Raw genomic sequence first — 27,424 nt, 5'->3', positions numbered from 1 at the left:
ATGTTGTGTTGCCTGGTCCCAAGAATCAGCTATACAAAACACATTCCAGAGGCTTTTGCAGGTGGTGATGTTTATCATCTAATGTACTAGTGTGGATATGGAGTCAAAGACTCCAGAGTTCATATCCCAACATTCTATCCTGCTACCTATAGTTTTTCACTAAGTCACTTAAGTTTCTAAGTTTTAGTTGTTTCAAATATGATCCATTTCCTTAACTAATAGGGTCTGTTTCCAATATGATACTTTATGATTACGTGGTAATAAAAGCCTTTCTGTTGATCCTTGAACTACATAGGATCACAGAATTATAGACCATCTAGTCCAGAGGTTGTTTTGTGGTGTGGATTCCTTAGGTAGTCTGATAAAGTCTATGGAATCTTAGAATTATGTTTTTAAATATATAACATTACAAAGGAAGGAAACCAATCATATTAATAAATGAAATATTACCGAAATTTTAAAAATACAATTTCACGGATCTCAGATTTAGATACCCTGATCTAGTTACACCCATATCTGAACAAAGTACTTCCTTCGTTTAGTGTGGTTATCCAGCAAGGGTAAGACCTTTTTATTTTTCCATAATGGTAGTTTGCCTTCCTCAGCAACTCTTAAAAAAAGCACTTACCATATCAAACCTAAACCTTTTAACAGCTTTTTTTTGTGGGGAAGAAAGGAATTCCAAACAGATGACCCTTAGAAGTAATATTAGAAGCCTCTTGGCACTTCTGGGGACAGAATCTTATTACAAATTTCATAGTAAAGTGTATTTCTTGTCATTAAATAAAAGAAACAGATGCATTTCAAGATGGGAATGAACTTTTATGAATGATATACCCTTTGTGTGTGTGTGTGTTTTTTAAGATGTTTTCAAACTGCAGTAAACAATCCATCTTCAAGACTATTGAAAGTAAGGCTCGGGAATGTTTTCAAGAACGAAACAACAATGTATGTGGGAATTCCAGAGTGGATGAAGGAGAAGAATGTGATCCTGGCATTATGTATCTGAACAATGACACCTGTTGCAATGCAAACTGTACTTTGAAAAAAGGAGTTCAGTGTAGGTGAGCATTGTTAAACCATAAGTTTGATTAGGAATTCTCAAGCTCACTATAAATGAATGAGACTGAAAATGGTAGTAGCCTTATGCTAATGTTAAAGGTAACCACTTTGCCTCTTGATTTTTTCATCTTTAAAATGTGGTTCATAATAATGACTTAGTTGTATAGCATTTCTGTTATGTAAAGTAACAGTTCTAATAAGAATTTGCAAATATGGCTTAATTTAAATTACTAGGTCATCTATTTTAATGCAAGAATAAAAGGGTGATTTTTTTTTTCACAATATGACAGATATGGGGGGGAAGAAGAATTGAGAATCAAAGGGATATGTAAGTAACTTAAAACAATGACTCAATTTGGAAATATAGTCAAGGATACTAAATCTATCCCTTATCTTTTTTCAACCCAACCAACTAATTAGACTAATGCCTGACTGAATATAAGGAAAAAAAAAAAGCAAAAATTTGTGGATAATTGAAGAGTGACCATATAAAGTGCTATCTAAATAAATCATTTTGATGAAAAATCAGCAACTTTATAGATAAGAGGCTTATACATGAGCAGCTCCTATTGAATCTTGTAAGAGTTGGGCTTTTAATCATTTTGTTAAGCCAGTAAAAAGTAAGAATGCTGAACTACCTGGAGAGATTTGTTATATGCTAAATATGCTTTTCCTGTTCTATTATGTTTTTGAAGCTGCTGAATATTTTTCAGATGGATCTGTGATTTTATTTAGAAGTCTCTCAGTAAGGAACAATTTCTTATTGATCCAGATTAGAATATTTTCAGCAATTTATATTTGTAAAGATTTGCCTTGGTACTTCGAATTGTGATTTTTCTAGGGTCACACAACTAAGATGTGGAGGAGTACTTGAACTTAAATTTTGTTGACTTTACATTTTGCTATCTGCTTCATAGCTATACTCTGCTGCATTTTTCATTAACAGAAAAGTGTAGAGAGTGGTGTAGCCACAGTTGAACAGATCTCTAGGCAGAAGTGATTGTGTAGTAATGAAGAACAAGGATTTGGTGGGATGGTCTGTAAAAGATAGAGCACATTGACTATAGAATATTTAGTTGTGATGATAAAAAAAAAATTTAGTAATAATGAAAATGTGCTTTTATTCATGTTTTAACTTTCCCATCAAATTCTCTTCTCTCAGTGATAGAAATAGTCCTTGCTGTAAAGATTGTCAGTTTGAGACAGCTGAGAAGAAATGCCAAGAGGCCATTAATGCTACCTGCAAAGGTGTATCCTACTGTACAGGTATTCACATTGGTTTTCTTTCTGTTTGATTACCAAACAATCTATGCCAAAAGTTCTTCTTCTTCTTTTTTTAATCTTTGGGAAAAAACCATTTATTGTCACTTTGTTATAAAAGACATTTTACTTTACAAATCATATACAGATCCTCCCACCCCCATTAAGATTTATAAAAGAATTTGTGGCTATAGAAGCATGCAACAGTTCTTCTTAGTACTCTAATGGACTTCGTGTATCACAGTTCAACTTTATAGCAAAACACTAAATATGAAAATCTTATGAATCATATGAATACTGCTATGCCTGCCTCATTGGAGTAAAATGGGATTCCCCATCTGGGGCTTTTCTATCTTCACTCTTGTCTACTCTGTGTATAAATAGATTCTGAGAATACATTTTGGAAAAATGAATTGTCACTTCACCACCTATTGAACTTCTTCACCTTTTCATTGAGCTTCCACTTTTGGCAAATTAAGAATATTTTTTTTTGAGATTGGGATTCCCGTATTATATTGATAGGAATTTTTTCCTTTATTAATGAAAAAATTTTTAAGAAAGCATTTTAGTCAGTCAATAAAACATCAAGCTCCTACGATATACAGAGCACTGTGCTAAGCATTGGCAGTACTCATAAATGTGAGCAGAGGAATGCATTCTTTTTTATTTGAGCTGGATGAGATTCATGATTATGATTTTGAGAGTTGTCAGTCTGTTATAGGTGTCCTTAATGATGAGGAACTTCCTCTTCAAAAGGGGATCTGTGAATGAAAACTATTACATCCTAAACCAAGCAAGTGTAACAATTAAATTTGGTTAATTCAGGCATTTTAATTTCTACCTTGTATGTGAGAAAGCCATACCATATTGTAGAAAAAGCATTTGATTTGGAATCAGGAAACTTGGGTTCTAATTCTCTATCACTTTTCCTGCTGTATAATGATGTTACATCAACTGCTGACCCTCTTGGAGTCACTATTTCCTAGCTATGAAATAACATTTCTTCATCTACCTCTGTGCAGGACTGCTCTGAGAAAAGGGTTTTTGTTTTTGTTTTTTTTTTTTAACTTTTTATTGACAGAACCCATGCCAGGGTAATTTTTTACAGCATTATCCCTTGCATTCACTTCTGTTCCGATTTTTCCCCTCCCTCCCTCCCTCCACTCCCTCCCCCAGATGGCAAACAGTCCTTTACATGTTAAATAGTTACAGTATATCCTAGATACAATATATGTGTGCAGAACCGAACAGTTCTCTTGTTGTACAGGGAGAATTGGATTCAGAAGGTATAAATAATCCGGGAGGAAAAACAAAAATGCAAGCAGTTTATATTCATTTCCCCGTGTTCTTTCTTTGGGTGTAGCTGCTTCTGTCCATCCTTGATCAATTGAAACTGAATTAGCTCTCTTTATCGAAGAGATCCACTTCCATCAGAATACATCCTCAAACAATATCGTTGTTGAGGTATATAATGATCTCCTGGTTCTGCTCATTTCACTTAGCATCAGTTCATGTAAGTGTCTCCAAGCCTCTCTGTATTCATCCTGCTGGTCGTTTCTTACAGAACAATAATATTCCATAACATTCACATACCACAATTTACTCAACCATTCTCCAATTGATGGGCATAGTCATTTTCCAGCTTCTAGCCACTACAAACAGGGCTGCCACGAACATTTTGGCACATGCAGGTCCTTTTCCTTTCTTTAGTATCTCTTTGGGATATAAGTCCAATAGAAACACTGCTGGATCAAAGGGTATGCACAGTTTGATAACTTTTTGAGCATAGTTCCAAATTGCTCTCCAGAATGGCTGGATATATTCACAATTCCACCAACAATGTATCAGTGTCCCTGTTTTCCCACATCCCCTCCAACATTCCACATTGTCTTTCCCTGTCATTCTAGCCAATCTGACAGGTGTGTAGTGGTATCTCAGAGTTGTCTTAATTTGCATTTCTCTGATTAATAATGTTTTGGCCATATTTTCATATGGCTAGAAATAGTTCTAATTTCTTCATCTGAGACTTGTCTGTTCTTATCCTTTGACCATTTATCAATTGGAGAATGGCTTGATTTCTTATAAATTAGAATCAGTTCTCTATATTTTGGAAATGAGGCCTTTATCAGAACCTTTGACTATAAAAATGTTTTGAGAAAAGGTTTTAAGAACCTCTACAAAAATGGAATGTGAGTCCTCTTGTCCCTCTAGACAAAGTGATTCTTGTCATCGTGGTCATTCATAGCTGTTTGAGTCTTATGTCTGCCTGAATCTGTGATCTTTTGATCATTTTATTTTATCTAATTATTGTTCTACATTAACTATAACAAACATTTATCTTGTACCTGCTATATATACAAGACCCCATGCTTAGGTGTGACGGACATGACAGAGTTCAACCCTCAATGAGCATTATATAGTCTTGAAGAGGAGGCAGAACACTTATGAAAAAAAGATAGTCTTTGCAGCTTTGTGTTGCAAAATGTCAAATAGTAGATAGAACATACAGTTCAGAAAGAAGGAGAAATCACTATGAGCATTCAAAAATCTTTAAAAATGAACCTCAGTTTCTTCTTTGAAACAGAGACTTTTATGAAAGTCTGATACTTTTCCACAGAATATTGTCAGATAATATTCCTGACTGGTTTGACTGTTAGAATGAAAATGTGGCCCAATTAAGCCCTGAGAAATGTATAATTGATCTTTTGATTGATTTTTATATAGTTGGCTATTGTTTATGTGGTGCTTCATGCTGAATTATAAGAACCTCATTTTTCTATGTTGTTGTTCTGCACAATTCATGGATCAGCTTTTTGAAATAAAAGTTCACATTTTTGTAGCACTTTAAGATTTGCAAAATTCTTTCCCCACAATAACCCTATATGAGGCAGAGGAAGTGCAGGTATCTTTATTTTTTTTTTTTTTCAAATGAAGTGCAAGTTCCAGATTATTTGATAAACTAAGTTATAGCTTTTGTGGGATTTCACTTCTCATGAAAGAGAATATATGATGCACCTATAGATCATGTATTTGTAGGTCGATTTGGAAGATGAAAGAATTATTTTATTATAGTAATCATCTGCTCTCTAACTTTTTGTTTCTAGGTAACAGCAGTGAATGTCCCCCTCCTGGAAATGCTGCAGATGATACTGTTTGCTTGGATTTAGGAAAGTGTAAAGATGGAGAATGTATTCCCTTCTGTGAGAGGGAGAAGAATCTCCAGTCTTGTGCATGTAATGGTGAGCAAAATAACAAACTGTTCTTGTCACTAATAAAAAGGACACTAAAAGTGTTAAAAAGTGCTCCTTGACATTAAAAAAAAAAAAATTGGTTTTCTGAACCAGAGATGTATAATTCACAAGATTAGCAATTCAAAGCCTGGTAATTATGAAATAGCATATCAGCAGCATTCTCCAGAACTTCCTTACTTTCTTCTTAATTGGATATGATTTAACATCATGGGATTTAGAACTAAAAAGGACTCAGGGGCTCAGCTAGTAAAGTCTTTGATGAAGACATTGAAGTTCAGACAAGAGACATGAGTTATTCAAGGTTACATGTTTGTTAAGTGTTAGCTAGGAATCAGAACAACATTTTCTGGTTCTGACTTCAAGGCTTCATGTCAGAGTAAATCATGAAATAGCTGATCTGATCTGAAAGTCGGTGTGGTGTGGCGGAAGGAGCACTGAATCTAAAATACAAGAGCCTGGCATCAGATCTCTGCACACTGCCAAGGGGACAAGTCATGTTCCCTGGATTTAAGTTGCTTATGATGGGGATGTTTAGAACTACTAAGTCATCATGCACTCAGGTTGAAAGTGCTTGGTTTCACAGAACCCCAAAATGGAGAAGAGGATTTACAGTTATTACTCCTTATAACCTTTTCCAACGTTCCTGAAAACAGAAACCTTAAATGATTACTGGGTTCATTATGATGAAAGAGTATAGCCTAGTAGTGAGAGTTTTGGCCTGGGAACCAAATGATCATCTTGGTGGCCTATTGATTGATTCCTAATTGTTTTTTGAAATTGTATTAATTCCCCTTCCTGAGAATGTTAGTGTGACCAGTAAGGTAAAGGAAAGGAGGAAGACATTAATACTGTTTGAAAACTTCAACTGATAATATGCAATGTCTTCTCTTTTAGAAACTGACCATTCTTGCAAAGTGTGCTGTAGGGATGAATCTGGTCGATGTGTTCCATACCTTGATGCTGACAATAACTTCTTGTTTTTGAGGAAAGGAAAACCGTGTACCGTGGGATTTTGTGACATGAATGTAAGTATGTATGTCCTTAAACAATCTGTTGGCCTGAGCTTAAATATGAAATAATGTACTAAGCCATGTACTACACTGGCATACTAATTGAGTTATTCTGCCTATTCTATCATATATATATTTTTTGTTTATTTGTTGTCTGTTTGCTACTATTTATCATATATGTCATATTTTAGGCATTTTAGCAAATTAAAGTGGTATATAACAACAGTATGATAAGTAACATATTAAGCTGGCATAATCATTCATCCTTTTTTTAAATTATAGCTTTTTATTTACAAGATACATGCATGAGTAATTTTTCAGCATTGACAATTGAAAAACCTTTTGTTGCAATTTTTCCCTTCCTTCCTCCCACCCTTTCCCCCAGATGGCAGGTAGACCAATACATGTTAAATATGTTAATGTATATGTTAAATACAATATAATAATCATTCATTCTTACAAAGTGATGATAGTCAGCTGTCACAGTAGAGAGAGCTCTAGACCTGAAGTCAGGAAAATTTCATCTTCTCAGTTTAAATTTGGCCTTAGACATTTATTGGCTGTGTGACTTTAGGCAAGTCACTTCATCCTGTTTGTCTCAGTTTCCTAATTTGTAAAATAAGCTGGAGAAGGACATGGCAAGCCACTTGTATGTTTGCCAAGAAAACCCCAAATGGAGTCTAGAAGAGTCAGATGCCACTGAAAGTGACTGAGTAAAAACGTGACGAAGTGATGTCACTTAATCTGCTTAATACAGTACTGCAATGATAGATTATGTATGTAATGTTACTTTATGTTTTACCATATATCATTCTGTACCATGTGTTATGTACCAGACTATTCTGTGGTGTCCTGTGAATTGCATACTATCTGCTGTACATTTTATATAGTATGGCATAGCATAAAATGACTTTTAAGCAAAGCATAAGCAGATTGGTAGTTTAATTTTCTTTTTCCTTTTTCATTAGTGTGATGTCCATGAACTTAGGTTTTGTAACAAGAATCTTGTTTTTCTCTCTCCCACTTTTCTTGTTTCCATTAAAAAAGAAAGAAAAACAAAATTCTTAAAGCATATCTGCATAGTTGAGCAAAACAAATTCCCTTCATTTGCCATGGCCAAAATATGTCTCATTCTGCACTCTGAGTCTGTTGTCTAATTGTCAGAAAGTGGAATTGCGTGCTTCATCTTTAGTCCTCTGAAATGAAGATTTTGTTTGCTTAAGCCAAAAGAAAACCTCTTCATTTTCCATTAACATTTTTTGCGCGCACGCACACACACACATTCTTTCTCTCTCTCTCTCTCTCTCTTTCTCTCTCTGTCTCTGTCTCTCTCGTGCATATGCATACATACTTATGTGTGTGATAGAAGCAAATTTTAAAATGCATGGAGATTGATTAGGAAATATTTTCATAGTACTAGCAAAATGATCCTTTGCAGTGCAATTGCTAAATTTCCCAAAAATGCTTTTTCTTTGGATGTTGTCTTAGGTTTTCTTACAAAACATTCTTTCTAGCTTTTGATCTTGTCTCTAAGCCCATGAATCATTACTGTCACTAAAAGTCATTTCAAATTAGTTGTTTAATTTTATTGTGCTAAATTTAAGTTGTCTATGAAGTTAAATTTTTGTATAGTAGTAATAATAGGAATTTATATAGCATACAGTGTGCTAACACTTTAAAATTACTATCTCATTCGACCTTCAGAACAACCTTGAGAAGTAGGTCCTGCAATTATTATCTTCTTTTCACAGATCAGGCAAAAAATTGACTTGCTTAATTACAAAGGTAGTGCCTTAGGTCACATTTGAACTCAGGTCTTCTTGACTCTGGGCTAACTGTATCCGCTGTACTATCTAGTGACTTTGAGACTCTTTTCAGTATTTATGGTATCAATTATTCATACTAACATTTTCCTTTAAAGGGTAAATGTGAGAAGCGAGTGCAGGATGTGATAGAACGATTTTGGGATTTCATTGATCAGCTGAGCATCAATACTTTTGGTAGGTTCTTTTCCAGACTCTCTTTTTCATGCAGATCATGATTAATTATAGTCTTAGAAGACTAATTATGGGAAGAGGGTAAAGTGCTTTAAAAATAAAAAATAAGAGAGATCCACTATAGTGCCAAAGAATTATTTACCTATTTTGCAGTAAGATTTATTTTCAATAAATCTATTTGTGGATGATTAAGAAATCATTTATATGTGTAGATTAATTCAGAAAAGGTAGGATTTTTTTTTTCAGACTTGCACAGTCCATATTTTATACGGATTGGCTTCTTGATCAACTGGTACCAGTAACAATCTGAATTAGTATCAGCTCTTTAATTATTGCATATGCTATCTTGGCTAGTATTACATATCTTCTTAGTGAAATATTTCCATAACAAAAGAATTATAGATATGATATTACTATTGACAAAAGCACTGTTTTTGTATTTTGTCAAATACCAACAGAGGAAATTTACTTTTCAAATTTTTCACAGGGAAGTTTTTAGCAGACAACATTGTTGGTTCAGTCCTTGTCTTTTCTTTGATTTTGTGGATTCCCCTCAGCATTCTTGTCCATTGTGTGGTAAGTTACAAGTCTTTAAGTGATTGTGAATTTAATTTTGAATACAAAAATCTCCATTTTTTTTAATCTCCATATTTTTTGAAGGATTGGTGAGACTTTATTTTGGCAAAATATTGTGCACAACTTTTCCCCAGCCAGTCTTGAATGTTACTGAGACATTGCGTCTTACTTTTTTGACCTTATTGGTTAAAATATGAATTTCTTTTAAGAGTATGTCTTAGTAAAAATCCAGTTAAACTTTGCAGAAGAGTACTATATTAACAATACATTTACATCTCAGTTTAGTTTTAAAACACAACCTTAAGTACTAGCAGATCCTAATAAGATGGTCCAAACAACCTTTTTAAAGAATCCTTAAGTATAAGTAGAGATTACTCAAACAACCATCTCCAAGTTGTTATTTATTTAGTGGATGCATTAAGTCAACCTAATGTATCTTGCATTAAAATTTTGCAAAAAATTTAAATGCTTTTCAGATTTTCTGAGGGATTCCTGTTGAGGACACAGAGATCCAGATTTCCTGACTTGAGTCCATGCCAAAACTCCTGCTGTTCTTATAGCATCCTTCATATTGTAGTTTTCAGTTAATAGTATGATCATTTTAATGGAGCAGATATGGAAAGATCAACTTTATAACCATAAAACAGGTTTCAGTAAGGACATAATCCCGATTCTTAGTTCTATCAGAAGCCCACATAAGCCTTATGTTTTGAAATCTGCATTTGCACTAATCTAGCCCAGTATTTCTGTGTAGTCCACTCTGTACAGGACTGGCTGCTCATTGAAAAGTGTACAGAGAAAAAAACAGGAACATATAGAGAGGGGAATTGGAGGGAAGTATTGGTAAGCGAAGGTATTGCAGCATAGCTATGTTTCGGTGATTCTTTGAGAATATGTATTCATCTGCAAAAAGCAAATGATTTTTGCTGTTAACATTTGAACTATCTTGTGGTCGGCTCTTAATGTTCTTAACTGATATGAATGAAAAAATACTTGAAGAATTTCTTTATGGAGAGTAAGAGAATAGATTGAAATATTGCCATGAAATCTTACCTGTGGTCACACTTGACTCGACCAAGATAAATGGTACAAAAGCTTCCTTGTTGAAATACTTCACATTTGCTAGTGGCAAAAGATTTAAAGCTTTCCTTGAAGAGTTATTCACATGTTGGGTCTGCTGATGGTTTTACAGATGTATATTCCTTTTAGTGTCATGGAAATGGCCAAAATTGGGGGTGGTTAGAGAGATTGCTTAATTTTGTTTGAAGAAATGTTTTCTTAGCTTAAATTTTTTATCTTCTAGGACAAGAAATTGGATAAACAGTATGAATCTTTATCTTTGTTTCACCCCAGTGTAAGTATGCCATATACAGGGAGAGATACTGTGTCTTTGGCACTCATAGTATATGTTGGAATTGACCAATGTTTTTGCCCTTGCTTACAATAATGCCTATGATTAAAATATATCCCATTTTCCCTTCTCTCCCACCTCCCTAGCTTTGCCTGTTGAAATTCTTCAGTTTCCTTACCTATAAAATAAAGGGTTTAACTAAATGTATTTACATTTGAAATCTGTGACAAAACATAGCTTCAGAACCACTGAGTTGCACAAGCCAGGATGTTGATATGTGATTATCCTGGAGACAAATATTTAACTTATAAACATATGCTCACATTTTTAGATTGTCCATCTCAATGATTTCCTTTTGCTATAGCAAGAAAGAAAAGTTGAATAGAAGGGAAAAAATTCATGATACAGGGATTATTAAACTTTCAGGAGATTGAAGACTCTAAAAAGACCCTAATTTCTCTTTTCTCTCCCATCCTTGTGGAGAGAGATTCTATCTGAGTTTGTTTGCAAGAAACTATGTTTTGGGGTTTTTAAAATAGTGAATGGAAGAAGAATTTTCAGATTTGGGGAATTTGGCACTTCCTCTTAAGAGAACTGCTTGTGTCACTGTAAAAGGTCTAGATGTTATCTAGTGCCCCCATTGAAAGGCAGCTCTGAACAAAAAGAACTGGCCACTGCATCATTAGCTTAAGGGCAGAAGAGGAAGGAGCATTGAAGGCGAGGAAGGAAAAATAAAACCTTTTTAAAAAGAAAATCTTTCATCTCAGTGAAACCTGTCTTTTCAGAATGTGGAAATGCTGAGTAGCATGGATTCAGCATCTGTTCGTATCATCAAACCATTTCCAGTACCTCAGCCCCCGGGTAGACTTCAGCCACTCCAACCTGCTCCAGTGATGCCCTCAGTGGCTCCAAAGCTGGACCACCAAAGGATGGACACCATTCAGGAAGACCCAAGCACTGATTCAATCCTTGATGAAGATGGCTTTGAGAAGGATCCTTTCCCAAATAGCAGTTCAGCTGCAAAGTCTTTTGAGGATCTCACAGATCATCCTGTCACAAGGAGTGAAAAGGCATCCTCTTTTAAATTACAACGCCAAAGTCGCGTGGACAGCAAAGAAACAGAATGCTAGTTTAGGGTTTTCCAGCTTTTTTGACTTCCCTGTATAAAAGTTTTTTATAGGTTATATATTTCAAGGGGGTAGGTAGGAAATGAGACAAATAAGGAAGTGACTTAACAGCAGATGCTGGACATGTGTTTGACCTTCCTTTACTGAAATAAATCCTTTAGTCTTGGCCCTTTTTACCTTCCAAGGGAGCTTGAAAAAAGCTTGAAGCTTTTTTATTTGATTTAGTTTTTTTGAATCTTTAACCTGTGGTGCAAAAAGAAAATCTAGCTGGATCAGACTGTATTTTTTGTAATTTAACTTTTTATTCATAACAGCACTGATAGAAAGGTGAGATTTTTTTTTTTAAAAAACAAAACTAATTTCAGTTTTTTGACTATAGGGAGATGTAGAAGTTATGTTTTAAAATCATCATGATGATCAGCATCATTTATGTTTGTTTTCAAATGAAGATTGTGCTGAACCAAAATCTTATTTTAAGTGATCTAAATGTGGGTTCTAGTCTCAGGTGTTACCAAGACCCTTTGGCAGATCTTAGAAATAATTTCTAAGTATAATTCTAGCATAGCCCTTAAATGGAGCAAAAGTTGCAAGAAGGAGGAGTATATAAGTATAATATATCTTATAATACATAAACATGTATTATATAGGAGTCTTCCAAATATTTAGACTTTATCTGCTGGTTACTGTTTTCGTGTTCTGAGTCTTTGTGAATTTCTGTTGCCAAGAACTTTTTTGAAAAGTCATTTGAAAGAGTTTATACCATCAGGCAGAAATGCTGTGTTGCTTCAATATTACCAGTAGCAATACAAAGTAATTCGCCAAAGTAACTTTAAAATGTGGTTTCAATCAACTTATGAAATAGCAGAATTGTTACAGATTTTTTTTTTTAATCGCCAATTGCTACATCAAGTTTAATGTAGAGTTAAATCACCAGCCAAGATAGTTTAATTCAGTTCGTATTTATAGAAGTGATGGGAATTAACCAAACCTGTGACAAAAGTGTGTTTTCTCAAGAATATATTTGTTACATGGATTCTTGTTACACTAATACTTGAAACTTGTGCCTTATGGTATTGTTAACTATTCATCATGTTATATTTTTAGTTATACTTTTGAAATCTGAACACTGGGGTGTGTGGGTGTGTGCGAAAGTGTGAGAGAAAAATGTAATATAACCATTTTTTATAAAATTTTATGACCTTTTTTAAAAACAATGTCTTTGACTTTCTCAATTAACAAAGATGCTATGGAACTGGTTCTACTTGCCTTAAATTGTTAATAAATATTAAATAACATCAAAATATCTAATCTTGTAATTTACACATAAAGCTAGAAACTGCAATTTTGCCCAAGACCATAATTACCAAGGCACTAATATTTCTACAATATCACTTTAATGTAAATCAAAAAGTTACATTTATGTAATTAATGATCACCATCCCCTAGAAGACTGTGTTCAGGTTTCACTTCAACTACATCCCGCCAATAAGGAAAAATCAAAGGTAGTGAGGCTACTTTCTTCTCTAGCAAAGGCCAGAGATGTGATGATAGAAATTCATTTCCCTTTGGAGATAAATGCAGGCCATCTGATAAATATGAAGAAAAGTCCTGTAATGATGAGAAGGGGAAAAACAAACTGAGTTATATTGCTAACATTTTAAAAGTTGCTGCTTTTAAATGATTTTGCTTTTTATTTACTTTTACAAATATTTATAATGTTTATATATATAGTTTATATATATATATAATATATATTTATGACTCATTCTGACAGATTGCTTTTTGTTCTAGAGATAACATGGTCTAGCACACAGCTGTGGGGCCGGGGAAAATTAAGCATTCTGAGTCCAATTTTCCTTTGTTCCTCTCAAATTTTCCCAATCACGATTTCATTAGATATATGACTTTATCAATGTGGGTCCTTCCAATTTCTTGTTTTCTGTATTGCCTGGACACCACTAGAACAAATCAGTTATGTCAGTTATTGAGTTCTATTGATGGTCTGTCTTTTTTTATTCATGCTGCTTGAGATTGAGTCATTTGAAGTCTTTGCACTATTGCTTACTGTAATGAAGGTTCACTTTATTCTGTATTAATTCATACACATCTTCCTATGTTTCTGGGCTTGCTGAATCTGTCACTGAAATATGGGCAATTAAGGGCACACTGCCCTTTACTGACCAGTGTACTTCTAAGTAGATAGGGAAAGTAGCAATTTTTAGATGAAGATACATACTTCATAGTACTTATGTAGAAAGTTACACACCCACACACAAACACAAACACACAATGTATAAGGGAAGAAAGTAAACTACAAGGGGCAATCAATAAGAGTGAAACTCGAACCTAACTCTTGACTCCAAATCCAGGGTTCTTTCCACTAAAGTATACAGCCCCAAGAAATTAGGTCATCTCTTCGGTATAATATCTTAGATCTTCTAGTGAATTTTCCTGCTAGATTTCATTTTTGATTCACAGATGTCTCAATAGATTATGGAGAACATGATTTGAATTTACATCAATCCAGATAATATAAACAAATTATCCTACCTCGTTATCCTTTTGCATTAGTGTCCACAAGTCAAGAACATCTGTCCCACAGCTTTGGCCCATTTGCAGACAGGCTTTGGCATATTCACCAACAACCAGATTCATTCGATTTAATTTGTAGCCTGAGGTAGGAAAATGGTATCAAAATTCAAACCATTATTAAATGACAACTGCATCCAAGAATGACAAAAAGTCAAGACAGTAGTTTCTAAAGTGTTATTTTTTTCCTTCAGATTCAAATGTGACTTTTTTAGAGTTAAATCTTAATTACTTGGACAGTGTTCCTACTTTGTGAATAATCAAGGCTTTGATAATTAAGATAACCCTGGCTTATCAAAGACTATGTCAATTGGCTACCTGCTCAAGTAATTAGCAAGCTAGAAAAGCTTTCAAAATAAGCTTTTCGATAAGACTCAGCATCCAAATTACAGGATGATAAATTTTCCAGGGACAATTTTTACAGACTATCTGTGAGGGTAAAAAAGACACCCACAAGTAGCACATAGAATTTTCCAATTCGTACCTCCTTTGAAATGCTGTATACGTTTTTTAATTTTATACAAATTAATCCAGTACAATAGAACTAGTGATTATTTGTTGGCAAAAGGTCATTATTTTTGTCAAGTGGAAACTGAAGGGAAGGCCATTATGTATGTCCAGGAGCTTTCAAAAGTCTTGTCAAACTATGTTGATTGCTATATTGAAAGGAGGCAATAAGCGAAGTATCTGATAGTAGGCATTAGCTAAGAAGAACGCGGCCCCATGTGAGAGATCTCAATAGGATCTCTGCTTGATATAATAGGGCAGAAAACAATATGAGACTTCTGAGCCTGAGTTCTACAAGACCACATTTTCAGTATCACACTTTCCCAAGTCTGTATTACATATTAATGAGACAAAACAGCTTCAGATGTGTTTATTTTGGCTAAAATAACTTAGGGTATGTAATTAAACTTCCACAGATTCTGTGATTTTGACTTTTTTTTTTGGGGGGGGGCGCTCATTATTGTTCATTTAGCAAGCATGTTGCTGCCTTTTTTTTTTAAAGCAGTACAAGATGTTCCTGGACAAGAGTTGATGAAACTTCAGTTCTTGAATTTTGCTATTTATCTTCCCTCTTGCCATAGGTTTCTATGATCAGGTTGTGGTTTTTGTGTTTTCTGCTCATTTTTCAACTGCAGTGCTAGCATGCAAACCTGATTTCAAATGTAGTCCATGATCCTATGCCAGTGAAGAGCAAGAGTGGGGTTTTTGTTTGTTTTTAGGAAAAAGTATGGTCCCATGACTAAAGAGGTATCAAAGGCTGTAGTAGAGAAGAGGGATCCTATTCTAAGTAAAACTGGATTAAAATACAGCCAGAACTTCAACAAGAGAATCCAAATGCACTCAGACCAAAGACCTCATTATTAAAAGGCAAATGAATCCCTTTCTCTTGCCACAAAAAGATGTGGCAAAGAATGGTTTAGCTACTTTTTGGATGACTTAAGTAAAAATCATAGTGATGCTTAAATGATACATAAACGTGTTCATATGTTGTCAAACATCTATTGTAGTCATGGTATAACTTAAAGCTTGCCAAATACAAAACAAATAAGAGATATTATTTTTTACCTTGAGCAATACACTCCTTTTCCCAAGCTGATTCATTAAGAGGAGGTGGTGTTATAAGAATAATTCTACTTTCAGGAACATCTACAGACTTTAGATATTGTATCATGTTCTTTAAATTCTCAGTATACTCCTCCAATGGAATATGTTGCTTGGGATTCTCATCTGTTCAGGGAAATTGGTAAAATATTATTGACCAAAGGTAAACTATTCTTCATGCCCATAACTAATTTACTATCACCAAAAAGATCTATATACCCACCTTTTAAAAATGCACACAAAATCATCCTCTCAACTGCTGGAAGACCCTTACACCTGATAAGCCACTTCAGGTCAAATCCACCTCTAAACCCTGCTGGTGGCTATTGCTAGATGTAGGACTATTTTGTCGTACTCCAGCCACCCTGAAACAGCCACCTGTAACTAGGAACATCTTGGCCAAAACTAGATCTAGATCCAGTGACTTACTCCTTCCACTTTTAACCGCATTTAGTTGAACTCCAAACTAAGGAAGAAACCCATACCTAGCTTATCTCTCTGACACTCCTTAGAGACTGAGTTCCTCTCCCTATCCCTGTAATTTGTTAGTGACCACTTAAACAAATGGCCCTCATCCCTTCTATTCCTCAACCAGATCTGATCACCAAGTCTTTATCCGGCACTGCATATCCTACTATTTTTTCAACCCCTTCAACATTTGTCATATTCTTTTGTCATCTTTGCCAATCTAATAGGATAGGAAGTAGAACTTCAGATTTATTTGCATTTGTCCAATTAGTGTTTTAGAGGATTTTATATGATATTTGATTCTTTGAGTGCTGCCTATTTGCCATGAGTATTTGCTCTTATTTACTCCAGGCTTACTGCATCTACCTTGATATACCCTTGATATAGTTGACTTTTGATCTAAATAATTTTTTACATTTATAAAATATTCTTTTGGAAGTTTTATTGGCATAATAATGAATAATTTGGGTAGCACTGTTATTTTTTACTATGTTGGCAATAGTCTTTCTCCAATTACTTGGATCTAATTATTTTGAATGAAATTTAATTTTTTTAGCTTTTTACTGAGTTTTTTTTTATGTGTGTGATATATAGGTTTTATATGTGATATATAGTATTTTATGTGGATTTTTCTTATGTCCTGAAAATAATCAAATTATTCTTTCAGTTAATCTTTAGTTGACTCTCTTTATTATTTCCTCCTTGCTCTTGGGCTTTCTGTTTCTTGCTCTTTTCTTTACAGTTTACATTTTTATAAATATAAGAGGATATATACAAAATATATGCAAGATGATGGGAAGAGAGAAAAATTGTGCCAGCAGGAGAGATCAGGATAGGGTTCCTGTAAAATACTGCATTTGAGTTCAGCTTTGAAGCAAACTAAGGATTCTAAGAGGTGGAGATGAAGTGGGACTTCAATTGAGATAGGAAAAACCACTTGTGCATAGTATGTATGGAGATGAGTATTACTTTTGAGGAAGATGAGAAAAAAATAGTATGGCTAGGTTGGAATGAACAAGAGAAAACATTACATAACAAGAACAGAGCCAATTTATCAATTCCAAAAGTGAATAGGTTACCTTTTATACTAGAGACAAATGGGACACGTGTACTTTATGTGCATTAGTTATGGGTTAAAAATGTCACTTATATGCATGATGAATATGGAAATATGCTTAGAAGAACTGCACAGGAGTGGGGGGAGGAAGAAAAATTTGGAACACAAAGTTTTGCAAAGGGGAATGTTGAAAACTATCTTTACATGTATTTGGAAAAATATAATACTCTTAAAAATAAATTTTAAAAATACCACTTTGGTAGCTGAGTGGCAGTGAATTGGAAGAGAAGGATTTGAGGTAGGGAAATAAATATCAGTTATGTCAACAAATAGGTTAGGTAGAGATGTATTTGGGAAAAAACACATTAAAGCCAAAGGTATAAAAAGATGTTGGGAAATCCATAATAAGTTACATACTAATTCATGTGCTAAGCAGCCACTTCACTCTCCTCCCTCTCCCTGCCTTACCAAAAAAAATACAGATACTTTTACTGTGAGATAAGGATTGAAAAGATCATGGAAAAAAGTAGAAGAGAAAAAAGTCATTACCTTTTAAAGCACTGTCATTGGCACCAAAGAAAATTGTAACTGCAACAAGATTTTCAGCATTACTACTTTTCCTGATTAATCTTGGAAGGATGATTTTAGCCCATCTAGTATTGTAACCTGAAAATCCACGATTTAGAACATCACATTTTCTGAAATAAAGTTAATTAAAAAGAAAAGGAAAAAATATTACTGATCCATTTAGCCATTCTTGCAGTATGATAATTGATATCCTATAATCTGGCTAGATATGCCTCAATATGAATAGAGTAATAAAGTAGATAAATGGCATTTTAAAAAGCAGTTTAAAGATGAGGGTAAATATAATAAATTCCCATTAGGATGTACTGAGGGACTAAAATCTTTTTTTTTTTTTTTACAAGCTATACTCGAGGGAGATAAACAACAGTGATTAAGTGAAAAGAGTATTTTTTAATAGATTGATAACACGGGTCTGAATCTTAGCCCTGTTACTAAGGCCTGGATGTGAACTTTAGAAAGTCATTTAATCTTTATGGGTATCAGTTTATATATTTGAGACAGGAATTTCAATCCTGGTTCTGATACTTATTGACAGTGCAATCATGGGCATGTAAATTTATTAGATAATTCACTTGAGTGAGGAAAATGTTTTTTAAAGTTAAAATATTATATAAATATAAATATATTCATAAATGTCTAGGGTATTAAACTAGTAAAGATGACCACTACTGTTACCTCTAAATTGTTGAGATGAGGATTATTTTATTTTATTTTTTTTTTTAAATTTAATTTTATTTAATAATAACTTTGTATTGACAGAATCCATGCCAGGATAATTTTTACACAACATTATCCCTTGCAATCACTTATGTTTCGTTTTTTCCCCTCCCTCCCTCTTCCCCCCCCCAAGATGGCAAGCAGTCCTATATATGTTAAATATGTTGCAGTATATCCTAGATACAATATATGTTTGCAGAACCGAACAGTTCTCCCGCTGCACAGGGAGAATTGGATTCAGAAGGTAAAAATAACTCGGGAAGAAAATCAAAAATCAAATAGTTCACATTCATTTCCCAGTATTTCTTCTTTGGGTGTAGCTGTTTCTGTCCATCATTTATCCAATGAAACTCAGTTAAGTCTCTTTGTCAGAGAAATCCACTTCCATCAGAATACATCTTCATACAATATCGTTGTCGAAGTGTATAATGATCTCCTGGTTCTGCTCATCTCACTTAGCATCAGTCCATGTAGGTCTCGATGAGGATTATTTTAAATAACAAAAAGTGATTTCTGATTTTTAAAAATGGTAATGTTGAAACTTAGTTGATTAATCAAACTACTATCAGACAAAAAGTAACTCAAAAATTAGGATGATTCTTAGCTTTCTCTAGGTAGACAATCCTCAAATTCTCCTTTTAAATAAAACTGCATTTTTTTGTCTCATTACAGTCTAAATATCTATACTTCAAAATTTTTAGTTTCAAAGTAAGAAAAACCTTTTGCTAAACCTAGTTGTCTGTCCCTTTTTTACACAGAATCCTTTACAATTTTAACAAGCAAAGTTACAGTACTATAAATTTAGAACTAGAAGGGAGTCATTTTGTCCAATCTCTGCATTTTTCTGGAACAAAGTGACCTTCAAAAGGCTGAAGTGATCTGCTGAAGGTTTTTTAAAATTTGTGATTTCATGGGTGAAAGGAATTCCCTGTTTAGAAAGCTCCTCTATCAAAGCACATCTGCAGCTGTTCACAGTCACAGTGAGTTGCCAGTCTCAAAGACATTAAATGACACTCAGGACCTTGGCAAAAGTGCTGTGATGTTGTTGCCTCTTACAAAAGCATTAACTGAGTCATGGTCTGAACCTGGAACTACACAACTCCAAAGCAAACACATTTTACTTTAACATACCCACTACCTTAATGAAAAGGCTATCTTTCACTAAGATGTAATCATATTTTAAAGTAATAAACAAGATATAAATATATAAACTATTCTTACCTGACCAGCTTGTCAGCCAGTGATGCACCCCATCCACCCTGCTGGAAAGATAACTGAAAGAAAAGCCATTAGAATTAAGAGGGGTTGAGAAAAAGGTCTTCCTATAGCTAATAAGCTTAACAAATATGCTTAGGGCCTAACTTGCTTTCCCTTGCTAGTTTGAGAATATTAGTAAATGTTTTAATATATAAATAAAAAAAAACAAACTTGTAATTTTCACTTTCCATAAATTTAGGATAAAAATTGACAGTCTCAGAAGTATATTTCCTTCTTGGCCCTTTATTTGAAAGTCACAATGTGGAACAAGTGCAACAAGCTTTAATCATTAAATAACATCTATAATAACAACTAACATTTATATAGCGTTTACTATGTGTTAAACACTTTAAAACTTATTTCACTTGATCTTCACAACAACCCTGAGAGGTAGGTGCTATTATGTCCAAAGATATGGAAAACAGCCGAGAAGATTGATTTACCCAGGATCACCTTTCTGAGGCTATATCTGAAGTAAATCTTCCCCACTCAGACCCAACACTCTTTAATATCAGTGGATGCTCCAAACTTAAAAAGTTTCAGAATCTTTCCTAATGTGAGAGGAATCCAATATGGAAAATTATATTACAAGAAATAGTTCAGATAGCCTTCAATCATTTCTCTGTTCCATATTCTTCACTATTCTCTGAAGCATACTTATAAAGGATCTTGTTAAGCATATTGGGTATGTTTGTGCAGGGGATGCAAATATGGGTGGGAAATATTTATAGACCAAAGGCTTGTAGCTTTTAAAAGAAATTCAAGAATTTATATACTACTTCTACAGATAACTTAAAAATAAAAGATGCCAAGTTCCAGGAGAGGAGTGGCCTAACCTGAAAATAAAGGAGGAATAGCAGGTAGGTAGAAAGTGAGAAGTTAAATCTGTGTAGAACTATAAACAATGTTGTAATATGGGAAAATAATCCAGGCTGACCTACATGATTACAAGTATTTTAAAAAGGAGGCAGTAGAATTGCTGCTAAACTACAGGATTGTCTGATCAGGTCTGAGACCTCTCAATGGTCCCCAAAACTAAATCTGTTCAAGAAAAAGGAGTTGTGCCAATCTTTATGGTAACTAGAAGGAATCAGAGTTATTTGATCAAGAACAAAAAAATTGAGGTAATTTAAGGAGGAAATGTGTAATCTCTAGGCTACCTGCATACATATATTCAGCCTACCAGTATGCATTCTGGCTCCTACAGGTGACAAACTTCTTAATTTGGGGTAATTTCTGCTTCCTAAATTGCACAACCCAAGGGAAGGAAAGCATCTCAGAAATACAACCCTCCTCTAGGCAAAGATGTAGAAATTATTGCTGGGGCATAAAGTTCAAGTGACAGATGCGGACCCTGGTAGAAAAGGACTGGGAGCAGTTAAAAAAAAAAAAAAAAACTGCAAAAAGACAACTGAAGCACATGGGAATCTGGGGGGATTGTTTGGTTCTATGGAATGAGACCATAGTTCCTTGTGAGTGAGGTTATGAGGAGGGAGTCTTGAGGGGGAGAGGGGGAAGGGAGGTAGGGTGAGGAAGATGAAGACACACAGTGGAGAGAGTTTCCTGAATACAGTGGGAAAGAAAAACGTGGAATCAGATTAGAGTCCTAGCTCTGCTACTTGTTAACTTTGTATCTTTTGGCAAGTCACTTATTGTTTCCAAGCCTGTATCTTTATCTACAAAACTGGGGTGGGAGTGGGGGATTGGAAATGACTCATCTGAACTAGTTGCATTTGCAGTCAAGGAAGACCTGGCTTCAAATGCTGCCCATGACACCACTTGTCATGACTACTTGACTATGAGTAAGACTTCAAACTGAACCAATTTGCTCATCTGTAAAAACAAGGACAAAAATGTGGGATCTACCCTCCTCCACGAAATGTTTGTGAAGAGCCTTCTAAACCTCTTATGCTGCACAAATAATTAAACATCATTTTCAGTGAAACCATTTATTTCTAAAATACCTTCCAGCTATAAATCTGATCTTATGACGGTCAAAACAAGATGTTGAAAGGCTTTAGGGATGAAAGTGGGGAGGGAAAAAAAGCCAAATAGGAATAGGAACTAGAATGAACAGGAAAATTATGAGTAAAAAGTGAACGAGAAAAAGTTGAGAGGGCACCTAACGAAGATCATGAGGGGTAAAGGGAGGCGATGATAGGTCACAGATGGGACCCAGGAGATGAGAGAAGAATGATACAATGATACAACCCATATTGAAGGGGGGAGAAATAGGTTTGATTAGAGACATGACACGTTACGCCCCCCCATCTATGTGGGAGTGCAGGACCATGGACAGCGAGGTGTCACTGGGGATTTCGGGCTAGGCCTGGAGTCAAAAGACCTGAGTTCAAATCGGATCACACACACTTCTAGAGGAATAACCTTGGGCAAGACACTTAACCCTGTTTGCCTCAGTTTCCTCAATTGTAGGATGACCTGTTAAAAAAAAAATAGCAAACCACTCCAAGTATCTCTGCCAGGAAAACCCTAAATGGAATCACAATCGATGTGAGTAAATAACTAATGATAACCTCATTTTTTCCACAAGATGGCTTAGTTCCTTTTTTAACTCTCGGAAAGGGGTAGCTTCTGGGATAGAGGCGGGAGAGGGATGTCGCGGGAAATGAGGGTGATCTAAAAAGTGAGAGAAAGATGCCTCAGGAAGGCCGCGTAGTCCTGGGCGAAAGACAGTACCTGGGTGATGGAATCCCCGAAAAGCAGCACCTGAGGCCAGGGAACAGCACTTGCGACCGCCTCCACCAGAGAAGCCGAAGCAGACATGATTCTCATTCAAGAAGCGAGCGCCCGGAAATGCGTCTGCTAGAGCTGCGATCGGCTCTAGACCAAAGTCTTAACTCTGCCTCCGCCTAATCCGAAACCTGCTCACATCCCCCAGCTCCGAGATTCGCTCCCTCCCGCTCTGAACCCCACCCAATTCGAAGCCCACTCGGAGCCCCACATCCGCCCAATCCGAGGCTCGCTCAGAGCCCCACATCCGCCCAATCCGAGGCCTACCCCTCCCCGCTCTGAACCCGCCCCCGCCCCCGCCTAATGGAGTCCTGGCCCCGCTTCCCAATAGTCTATCTTAAATCCCTGCTTGATACAAGCCCCGCTGCCATCTATGCTGAACCTCGTCTCCCGCCACTTGTAGGATCCCGTTTCGGGGCCCTCTCGGGCTTTGCCCTGAGATTGAATTTTCACCCCTTCTGGGTGACTCAGAGGACGGAGGTTTCCGTTCCCTCTGTTGCCATATAATCTGGGGCTGTGTCACTTTGATCATTCCTGGGTCTCTTTCTCTTCCCACTAATGCTAGCGTCACGTGAAGTCCTGAGGCGGAAAGGGAATTCCTGACAGAACCAGAGTGAGGGCCACTTTACGCCCTTAGCCCCCGTCCTTCCAGTCCTATCACACGGTATGAGACAGCGACCCCTAACCCAAAATAATTCAAATAGACGTTTCCTGGAGCCAAAGCAGAAAGCGGCTTATTCAATTCATGCAGGAAAAGAACTTCGACTCCACTAATACAGTTTAGTGGAGTGTGGCAAAAACACAGGCAGCAAAGCAAGGTTTTTTATACCCTGAAACGACTTTATACTGATGAGGTGCGAGAACTGAGGGTAAGAGATGCCCTCTGGTCGATGTCGCAGATCCCTTTCCAAAGAATTCGCAAAGCAGAAGTCTGTGGCAAAAGGGGATTTCTTTGCACTAAAAGTTTGCTAAGAAGAAAGCTTTCTTAGTGGACAAGATCCTGTTTAGGAATTAGCAAATACAAATTTACACTGAGAAGAAATTATCTTCATCAGTGGGCTAATTCCAGAAGGGCAAATAGCTCCTGATTAGGAATTAGCAAAGGTGCATTAACACTTCGTCAGTAGGTAAAATCCTGTTAAGACATAGCAAAGATTCGGGGTCAAGAGTGGCCTTTTATTAGCCTTCCGAGGCTTTATCGGAGTTTGCCCAGGCCCCAGAGCTGCTCCTTAGCAGTTCCAGGGACTAATCTCCAATTCAATAGGAAGTGGTGATTATGCCCCTGGCCAACATCTCCAATTAAAGGAGTACTTAACATGAATGGGTATGCCCTTCTCAGGGTTGAGACTGAGGAATTCCCCCAAAGGGGGACACAATTTCAGGGTCCCCCCAAAAAATTTACATCAATACTGCATCTTGGGCCCCAGCTGTCCCTGATCAGTATCAGGGCTCAAAATCTGTCTTGGGGATCCACTCCACACTTAGGTACAAGAACAGGGGGACCATAGATTACAAAGCAATTTGTGCCACATTAAGCATAAGGTGTGTGTGGAGGTAGGGAAGGGGGAAAAGGGAAAGAGGGGTGTCCTGGAATTGTAGCCCTAAACTGCAATGTTCGGGCTAGCTTACTGGAGGTCTTCCGGAAGGGCCTTGGTCTCAGACACCTCGAGAATGGACAAGAATAGAGTCCAAAGTCGTTGTGTCTCTTGTACAGTCTGTGTCTGTCATAGTCTGACCCAGTCTCCCTCGAAATCTACTAGTCTTGATGGGGGAAAGATTAGTTTCTAGATTCCCATCCCCTCCTAGTGAATGTAATTACCCTTTGACTCACAAATCCTGGTCCCTTTGAATTCCAATAGAAGATCCGGACCTATCCCAGCCCCACTCGGATCTGAGCCAACTTTGGGGCTACACCCAAAAACCCAAAAGCCCCTCGAGCTAAGTCTCCAATTATAAAAAGGCCACACTGGAAACCCCTCTTTGCAGAGATTCCAAACATGCTAGCCATGTGAGGACCCTCTGTCCACTGGACCCTCTGTCCAGTGCCCTCCTTATCTCTATCTTCACCTATCTCCTTACTTCCAAACACAATAATAAACCTCTTTTATCAATCTAGCTCTTGGGCCAATAAATGCTTTTATTGGGAATTTGCGCCTCTACTAAACCCCATTTACCACTGTATCCTTGCGCCAAATCCAAGGGGGTTGCAGGGGAGCTTTGCTTGACTCCCTGTACCCCAAACCTGCCACTAGACCTCAACTAAACCCTAATCTCATTTAGGTACCCCAAATCTAGACCTCAACATTTGGTTCCCTGAAGAAACGGACATCGGAAGCTAGATAACTTGGCTATCAAACTGAACCCCAACCTTTTCGGGGCACTCAATCAATCTGGGTTTTGAGGTGCTTCTGCAGTATTCTTCCGGAAAGAATCTGCGTTCCTTCTTTCCGCTCACTCTATCTCTAAAGGTAGTGGGGAGAATATCTGCGTTCTGACTCACCCTACTTCCATTTCAGGTGAAAAGGCTTCTATTTTTTACAGATAGTAGGACCAGGCAATCCAGAACTCTGGACAAGGTAAAAGACTTTTTTTCTTTCCTTATCTTCAGTGAACACCCAAAGCCTTGGGGGTCGGGCTTGGATCGTTGTTGGGAACTCTAAACTCTGGCACAATTCTTTAGGAATTGCTGCGGATTGACAAAAGGCCTTCTTTTGTTGGCTCTCTGTCTCTAAGAGATACAAGGGAGGCTGCAGAGATTTGGAAAAATAAAAGTTTTTACCTGTCCACAATCTAGACACTCCCCTGCCTCTAAAATCTTTCCTGGAGCAGATGCTTTGCTTGAGGAAACTCCCTCAGTCCAAATTCTTTGGAGAGATAAAGGCCCTTCCTTTGCATCTCAGTGCATTTCTAATCTTTTTTTTATCACCAGAAAGTCCTGCTCTCAGTCTCTTTAACACTCCCCCCCAGACCAAGGAGACACATGGCCATTCTGGGGACCCCACCCCTCTCAGGGGTCCCAGGCCAGTGCTCTAGATGTGGGAAAGATTCCTTTCTAGATTCCCACCCTCTCCTAGTTAATAATGTAAATTACCCTTTAACTCACAAATCCTGGTCCCTTTGAATTCCAATAGAAGATCTGGACCTGTCTCAGCCCCCCCTGAATCTGAGCCAACTTTGGGGCTACACCCAAAAGCCTCTCGAGCTAAGTCTCCTATTATAAAAAGTCCACTCAGGGAACCCCTCTTTGCAGAGATTCCAAACATAGTAGCCATGTGAGGACCCTCTGTCCATTGGACCCTTTGTCCAGTGCCCTCCTTATCTCTATCTTCACCTATTGTAATGCCGGAGAAACTGAAGCAGGAGAGAGATTAGAGAGTTTTTAATATTTTATTAATGGGAGAGTAAGATTGACTGGACAGGACTCTTGTCTCAAATTATCCAGTCAGACAGAGATAAAGATATACTGGGACCCAGGAATCCATGTTGGTCTCAGGGCTGGAGGAGACTGTCATCCCAAAGAATCCAATGTCCAGCATGCAGCCGACAGCTGACAGCTGACAGCCTCCAACAATGAATGGAGGAACCCCAACTTCTTAAATACCTTTTTTCTAAACAAAGGAAGGGGTAAGAAGTGAGGGAAAACCTCTATCAAGATGGGGGAGGCCACAAATTCTAAGAACCCAGAGACAGGATGTCTGAATACAAAGAAGTAAAGATATTAGTGAGGTATTTTGGAATATTTTAGAGGGATATTGTAAATTCTTGAGGACACAAAAGAGTCAGGAGGTCTACTCTCTTGTTTATCTTGCTAATTTATAACCTTAGAACAAATAGTCCTCAGTCTTACTGGGTCAGAAGGGGATTTACAACTAAAGAGATTGAGACAGAATAGTTAAGGAAACTGAGACAAGAGAAACTCGTACAGGGAAACTGAGTCAGGACAGTTAAAGAGAACTGTGGCATAACGTTCCACACTCTCTCCTAAATATTCAAACCTTTGAATCTTAGCACCTTCCCACTCTATGTAAAGCAAATGAGCCAAAATAAAACTAGAAAAATGTAAGGACTCATATGGCAAGAGCAAGTCTCTCCCTGATAATCCCAGAGTTAACAGCTGTACAAAGGCTCCCTTGTTGCAAGCATGTCAGGTCCTCTACAGTTCTGGAGCACCATCTCAGCTAGAGAATCCAGTTTGAGATGGACAGTTAGATCTGTGGTCATTTGTGCACTTAACTCAGTCTCTGCTTACAGAGCAACAGGGCCAAAGGCTCAAGCCCATTCAGAGGGGCAGATCTCTCCAGGGGAGAAGGGTGAGGCTGTAGTAGCTCCACCAGTCCCTGCCTAGAGAAATAGGCAGGGCTGCTACTAGAATACAGATTTCTGAGCAGATTATGCACAGTTAGACCATCAAGGCAGGCAACCCCGAAATTTTTAGGTTCCTGATATCAAACAAGGTCCTTTGAAATGCTAAGGTACTAATTAATGAACTGGGGTTACAGGACTGGAAAAACAGATCAGAGAGACTGCCAGTCCCAAAACAGGTGTCTGATTTCTAAAACTTTTCTAAAAAAAATAATAATAATCCCCAAAACTGAGTCTGCCAGGGCAATTTTAACAAAGTAAGGAATTCTAAAGCTATAACATCCAAATTCAATCTGAACTAGTGAGATAGGTAGTGGGGCAGAAATGCCTAAGGCAAGTGAATAGGAGCTAGGGGTTCCCATTCTTTCAGGTATTTTGAAAAAAATATACCAG

At 36.7% G+C, this 27,424-nt stretch overlaps 2 protein-coding genes across 2 annotated transcripts in view; one reads left to right on the top strand and one right to left on the bottom strand.

The window, feature by feature from the left end:
* Positions 1–12,935, top strand: part of ADAM17 (ADAM metallopeptidase domain 17) — a 50,555-nt gene extending 37,620 nt beyond the window's left edge. The window contains exons 12-19 of the mRNA XM_051976097.1: positions 865–1,064; positions 2,225–2,328; positions 5,427–5,561; positions 6,468–6,598; positions 8,505–8,583; positions 9,068–9,156; positions 10,460–10,510; positions 11,293–12,935. Coding sequence (XP_051832057.1) covers positions 865–1,064; positions 2,225–2,328; positions 5,427–5,561; positions 6,468–6,598; positions 8,505–8,583; positions 9,068–9,156; positions 10,460–10,510; positions 11,293–11,637 — 1,134 coding nt within the window. The 3' untranslated portion in view covers positions 11,638–12,935. The remainder of the gene's footprint in view (positions 1–864; positions 1,065–2,224; positions 2,329–5,426; positions 5,562–6,467; positions 6,599–8,504; positions 8,584–9,067; positions 9,157–10,459; positions 10,511–11,292) is intronic.
* Positions 12,936–13,009: 74 nt separating this feature from the next.
* Positions 13,010–22,840, bottom strand: IAH1 (isoamyl acetate hydrolyzing esterase 1 (putative)). Its single transcript, XM_051976098.1, has 6 exons — positions 22,616–22,840; positions 19,883–19,935; positions 17,906–18,054; positions 15,796–15,957; positions 14,185–14,306; positions 13,010–13,242 (listed from the first exon to the last, which is right to left on the bottom strand). Exons 1-6 carry the CDS (start codon positions 22,709–22,711, stop codon positions 13,060–13,062), a joined length of 765 nt encoding a protein of 254 aa, XP_051832058.1. The 5' UTR covers positions 22,712–22,840; the 3' UTR covers positions 13,010–13,059.
* Between the last annotated feature and the right edge of the window lie 4,584 nt (positions 22,841–27,424).

The sequence above is a fragment of the Antechinus flavipes genome, chromosome 2 (genome assembly GCF_016432865.1).
Source record: "Antechinus flavipes isolate AdamAnt ecotype Samford, QLD, Australia chromosome 2, AdamAnt_v2, whole genome shotgun sequence".
NCBI lineage: Eukaryota > Metazoa > Chordata > Mammalia > Dasyuromorphia > Dasyuridae > Antechinus > Antechinus flavipes.
The sequence above is the reverse complement of the archived record's forward strand: the minus strand, read 5'-3'. Positions and strand labels throughout refer to the sequence as shown.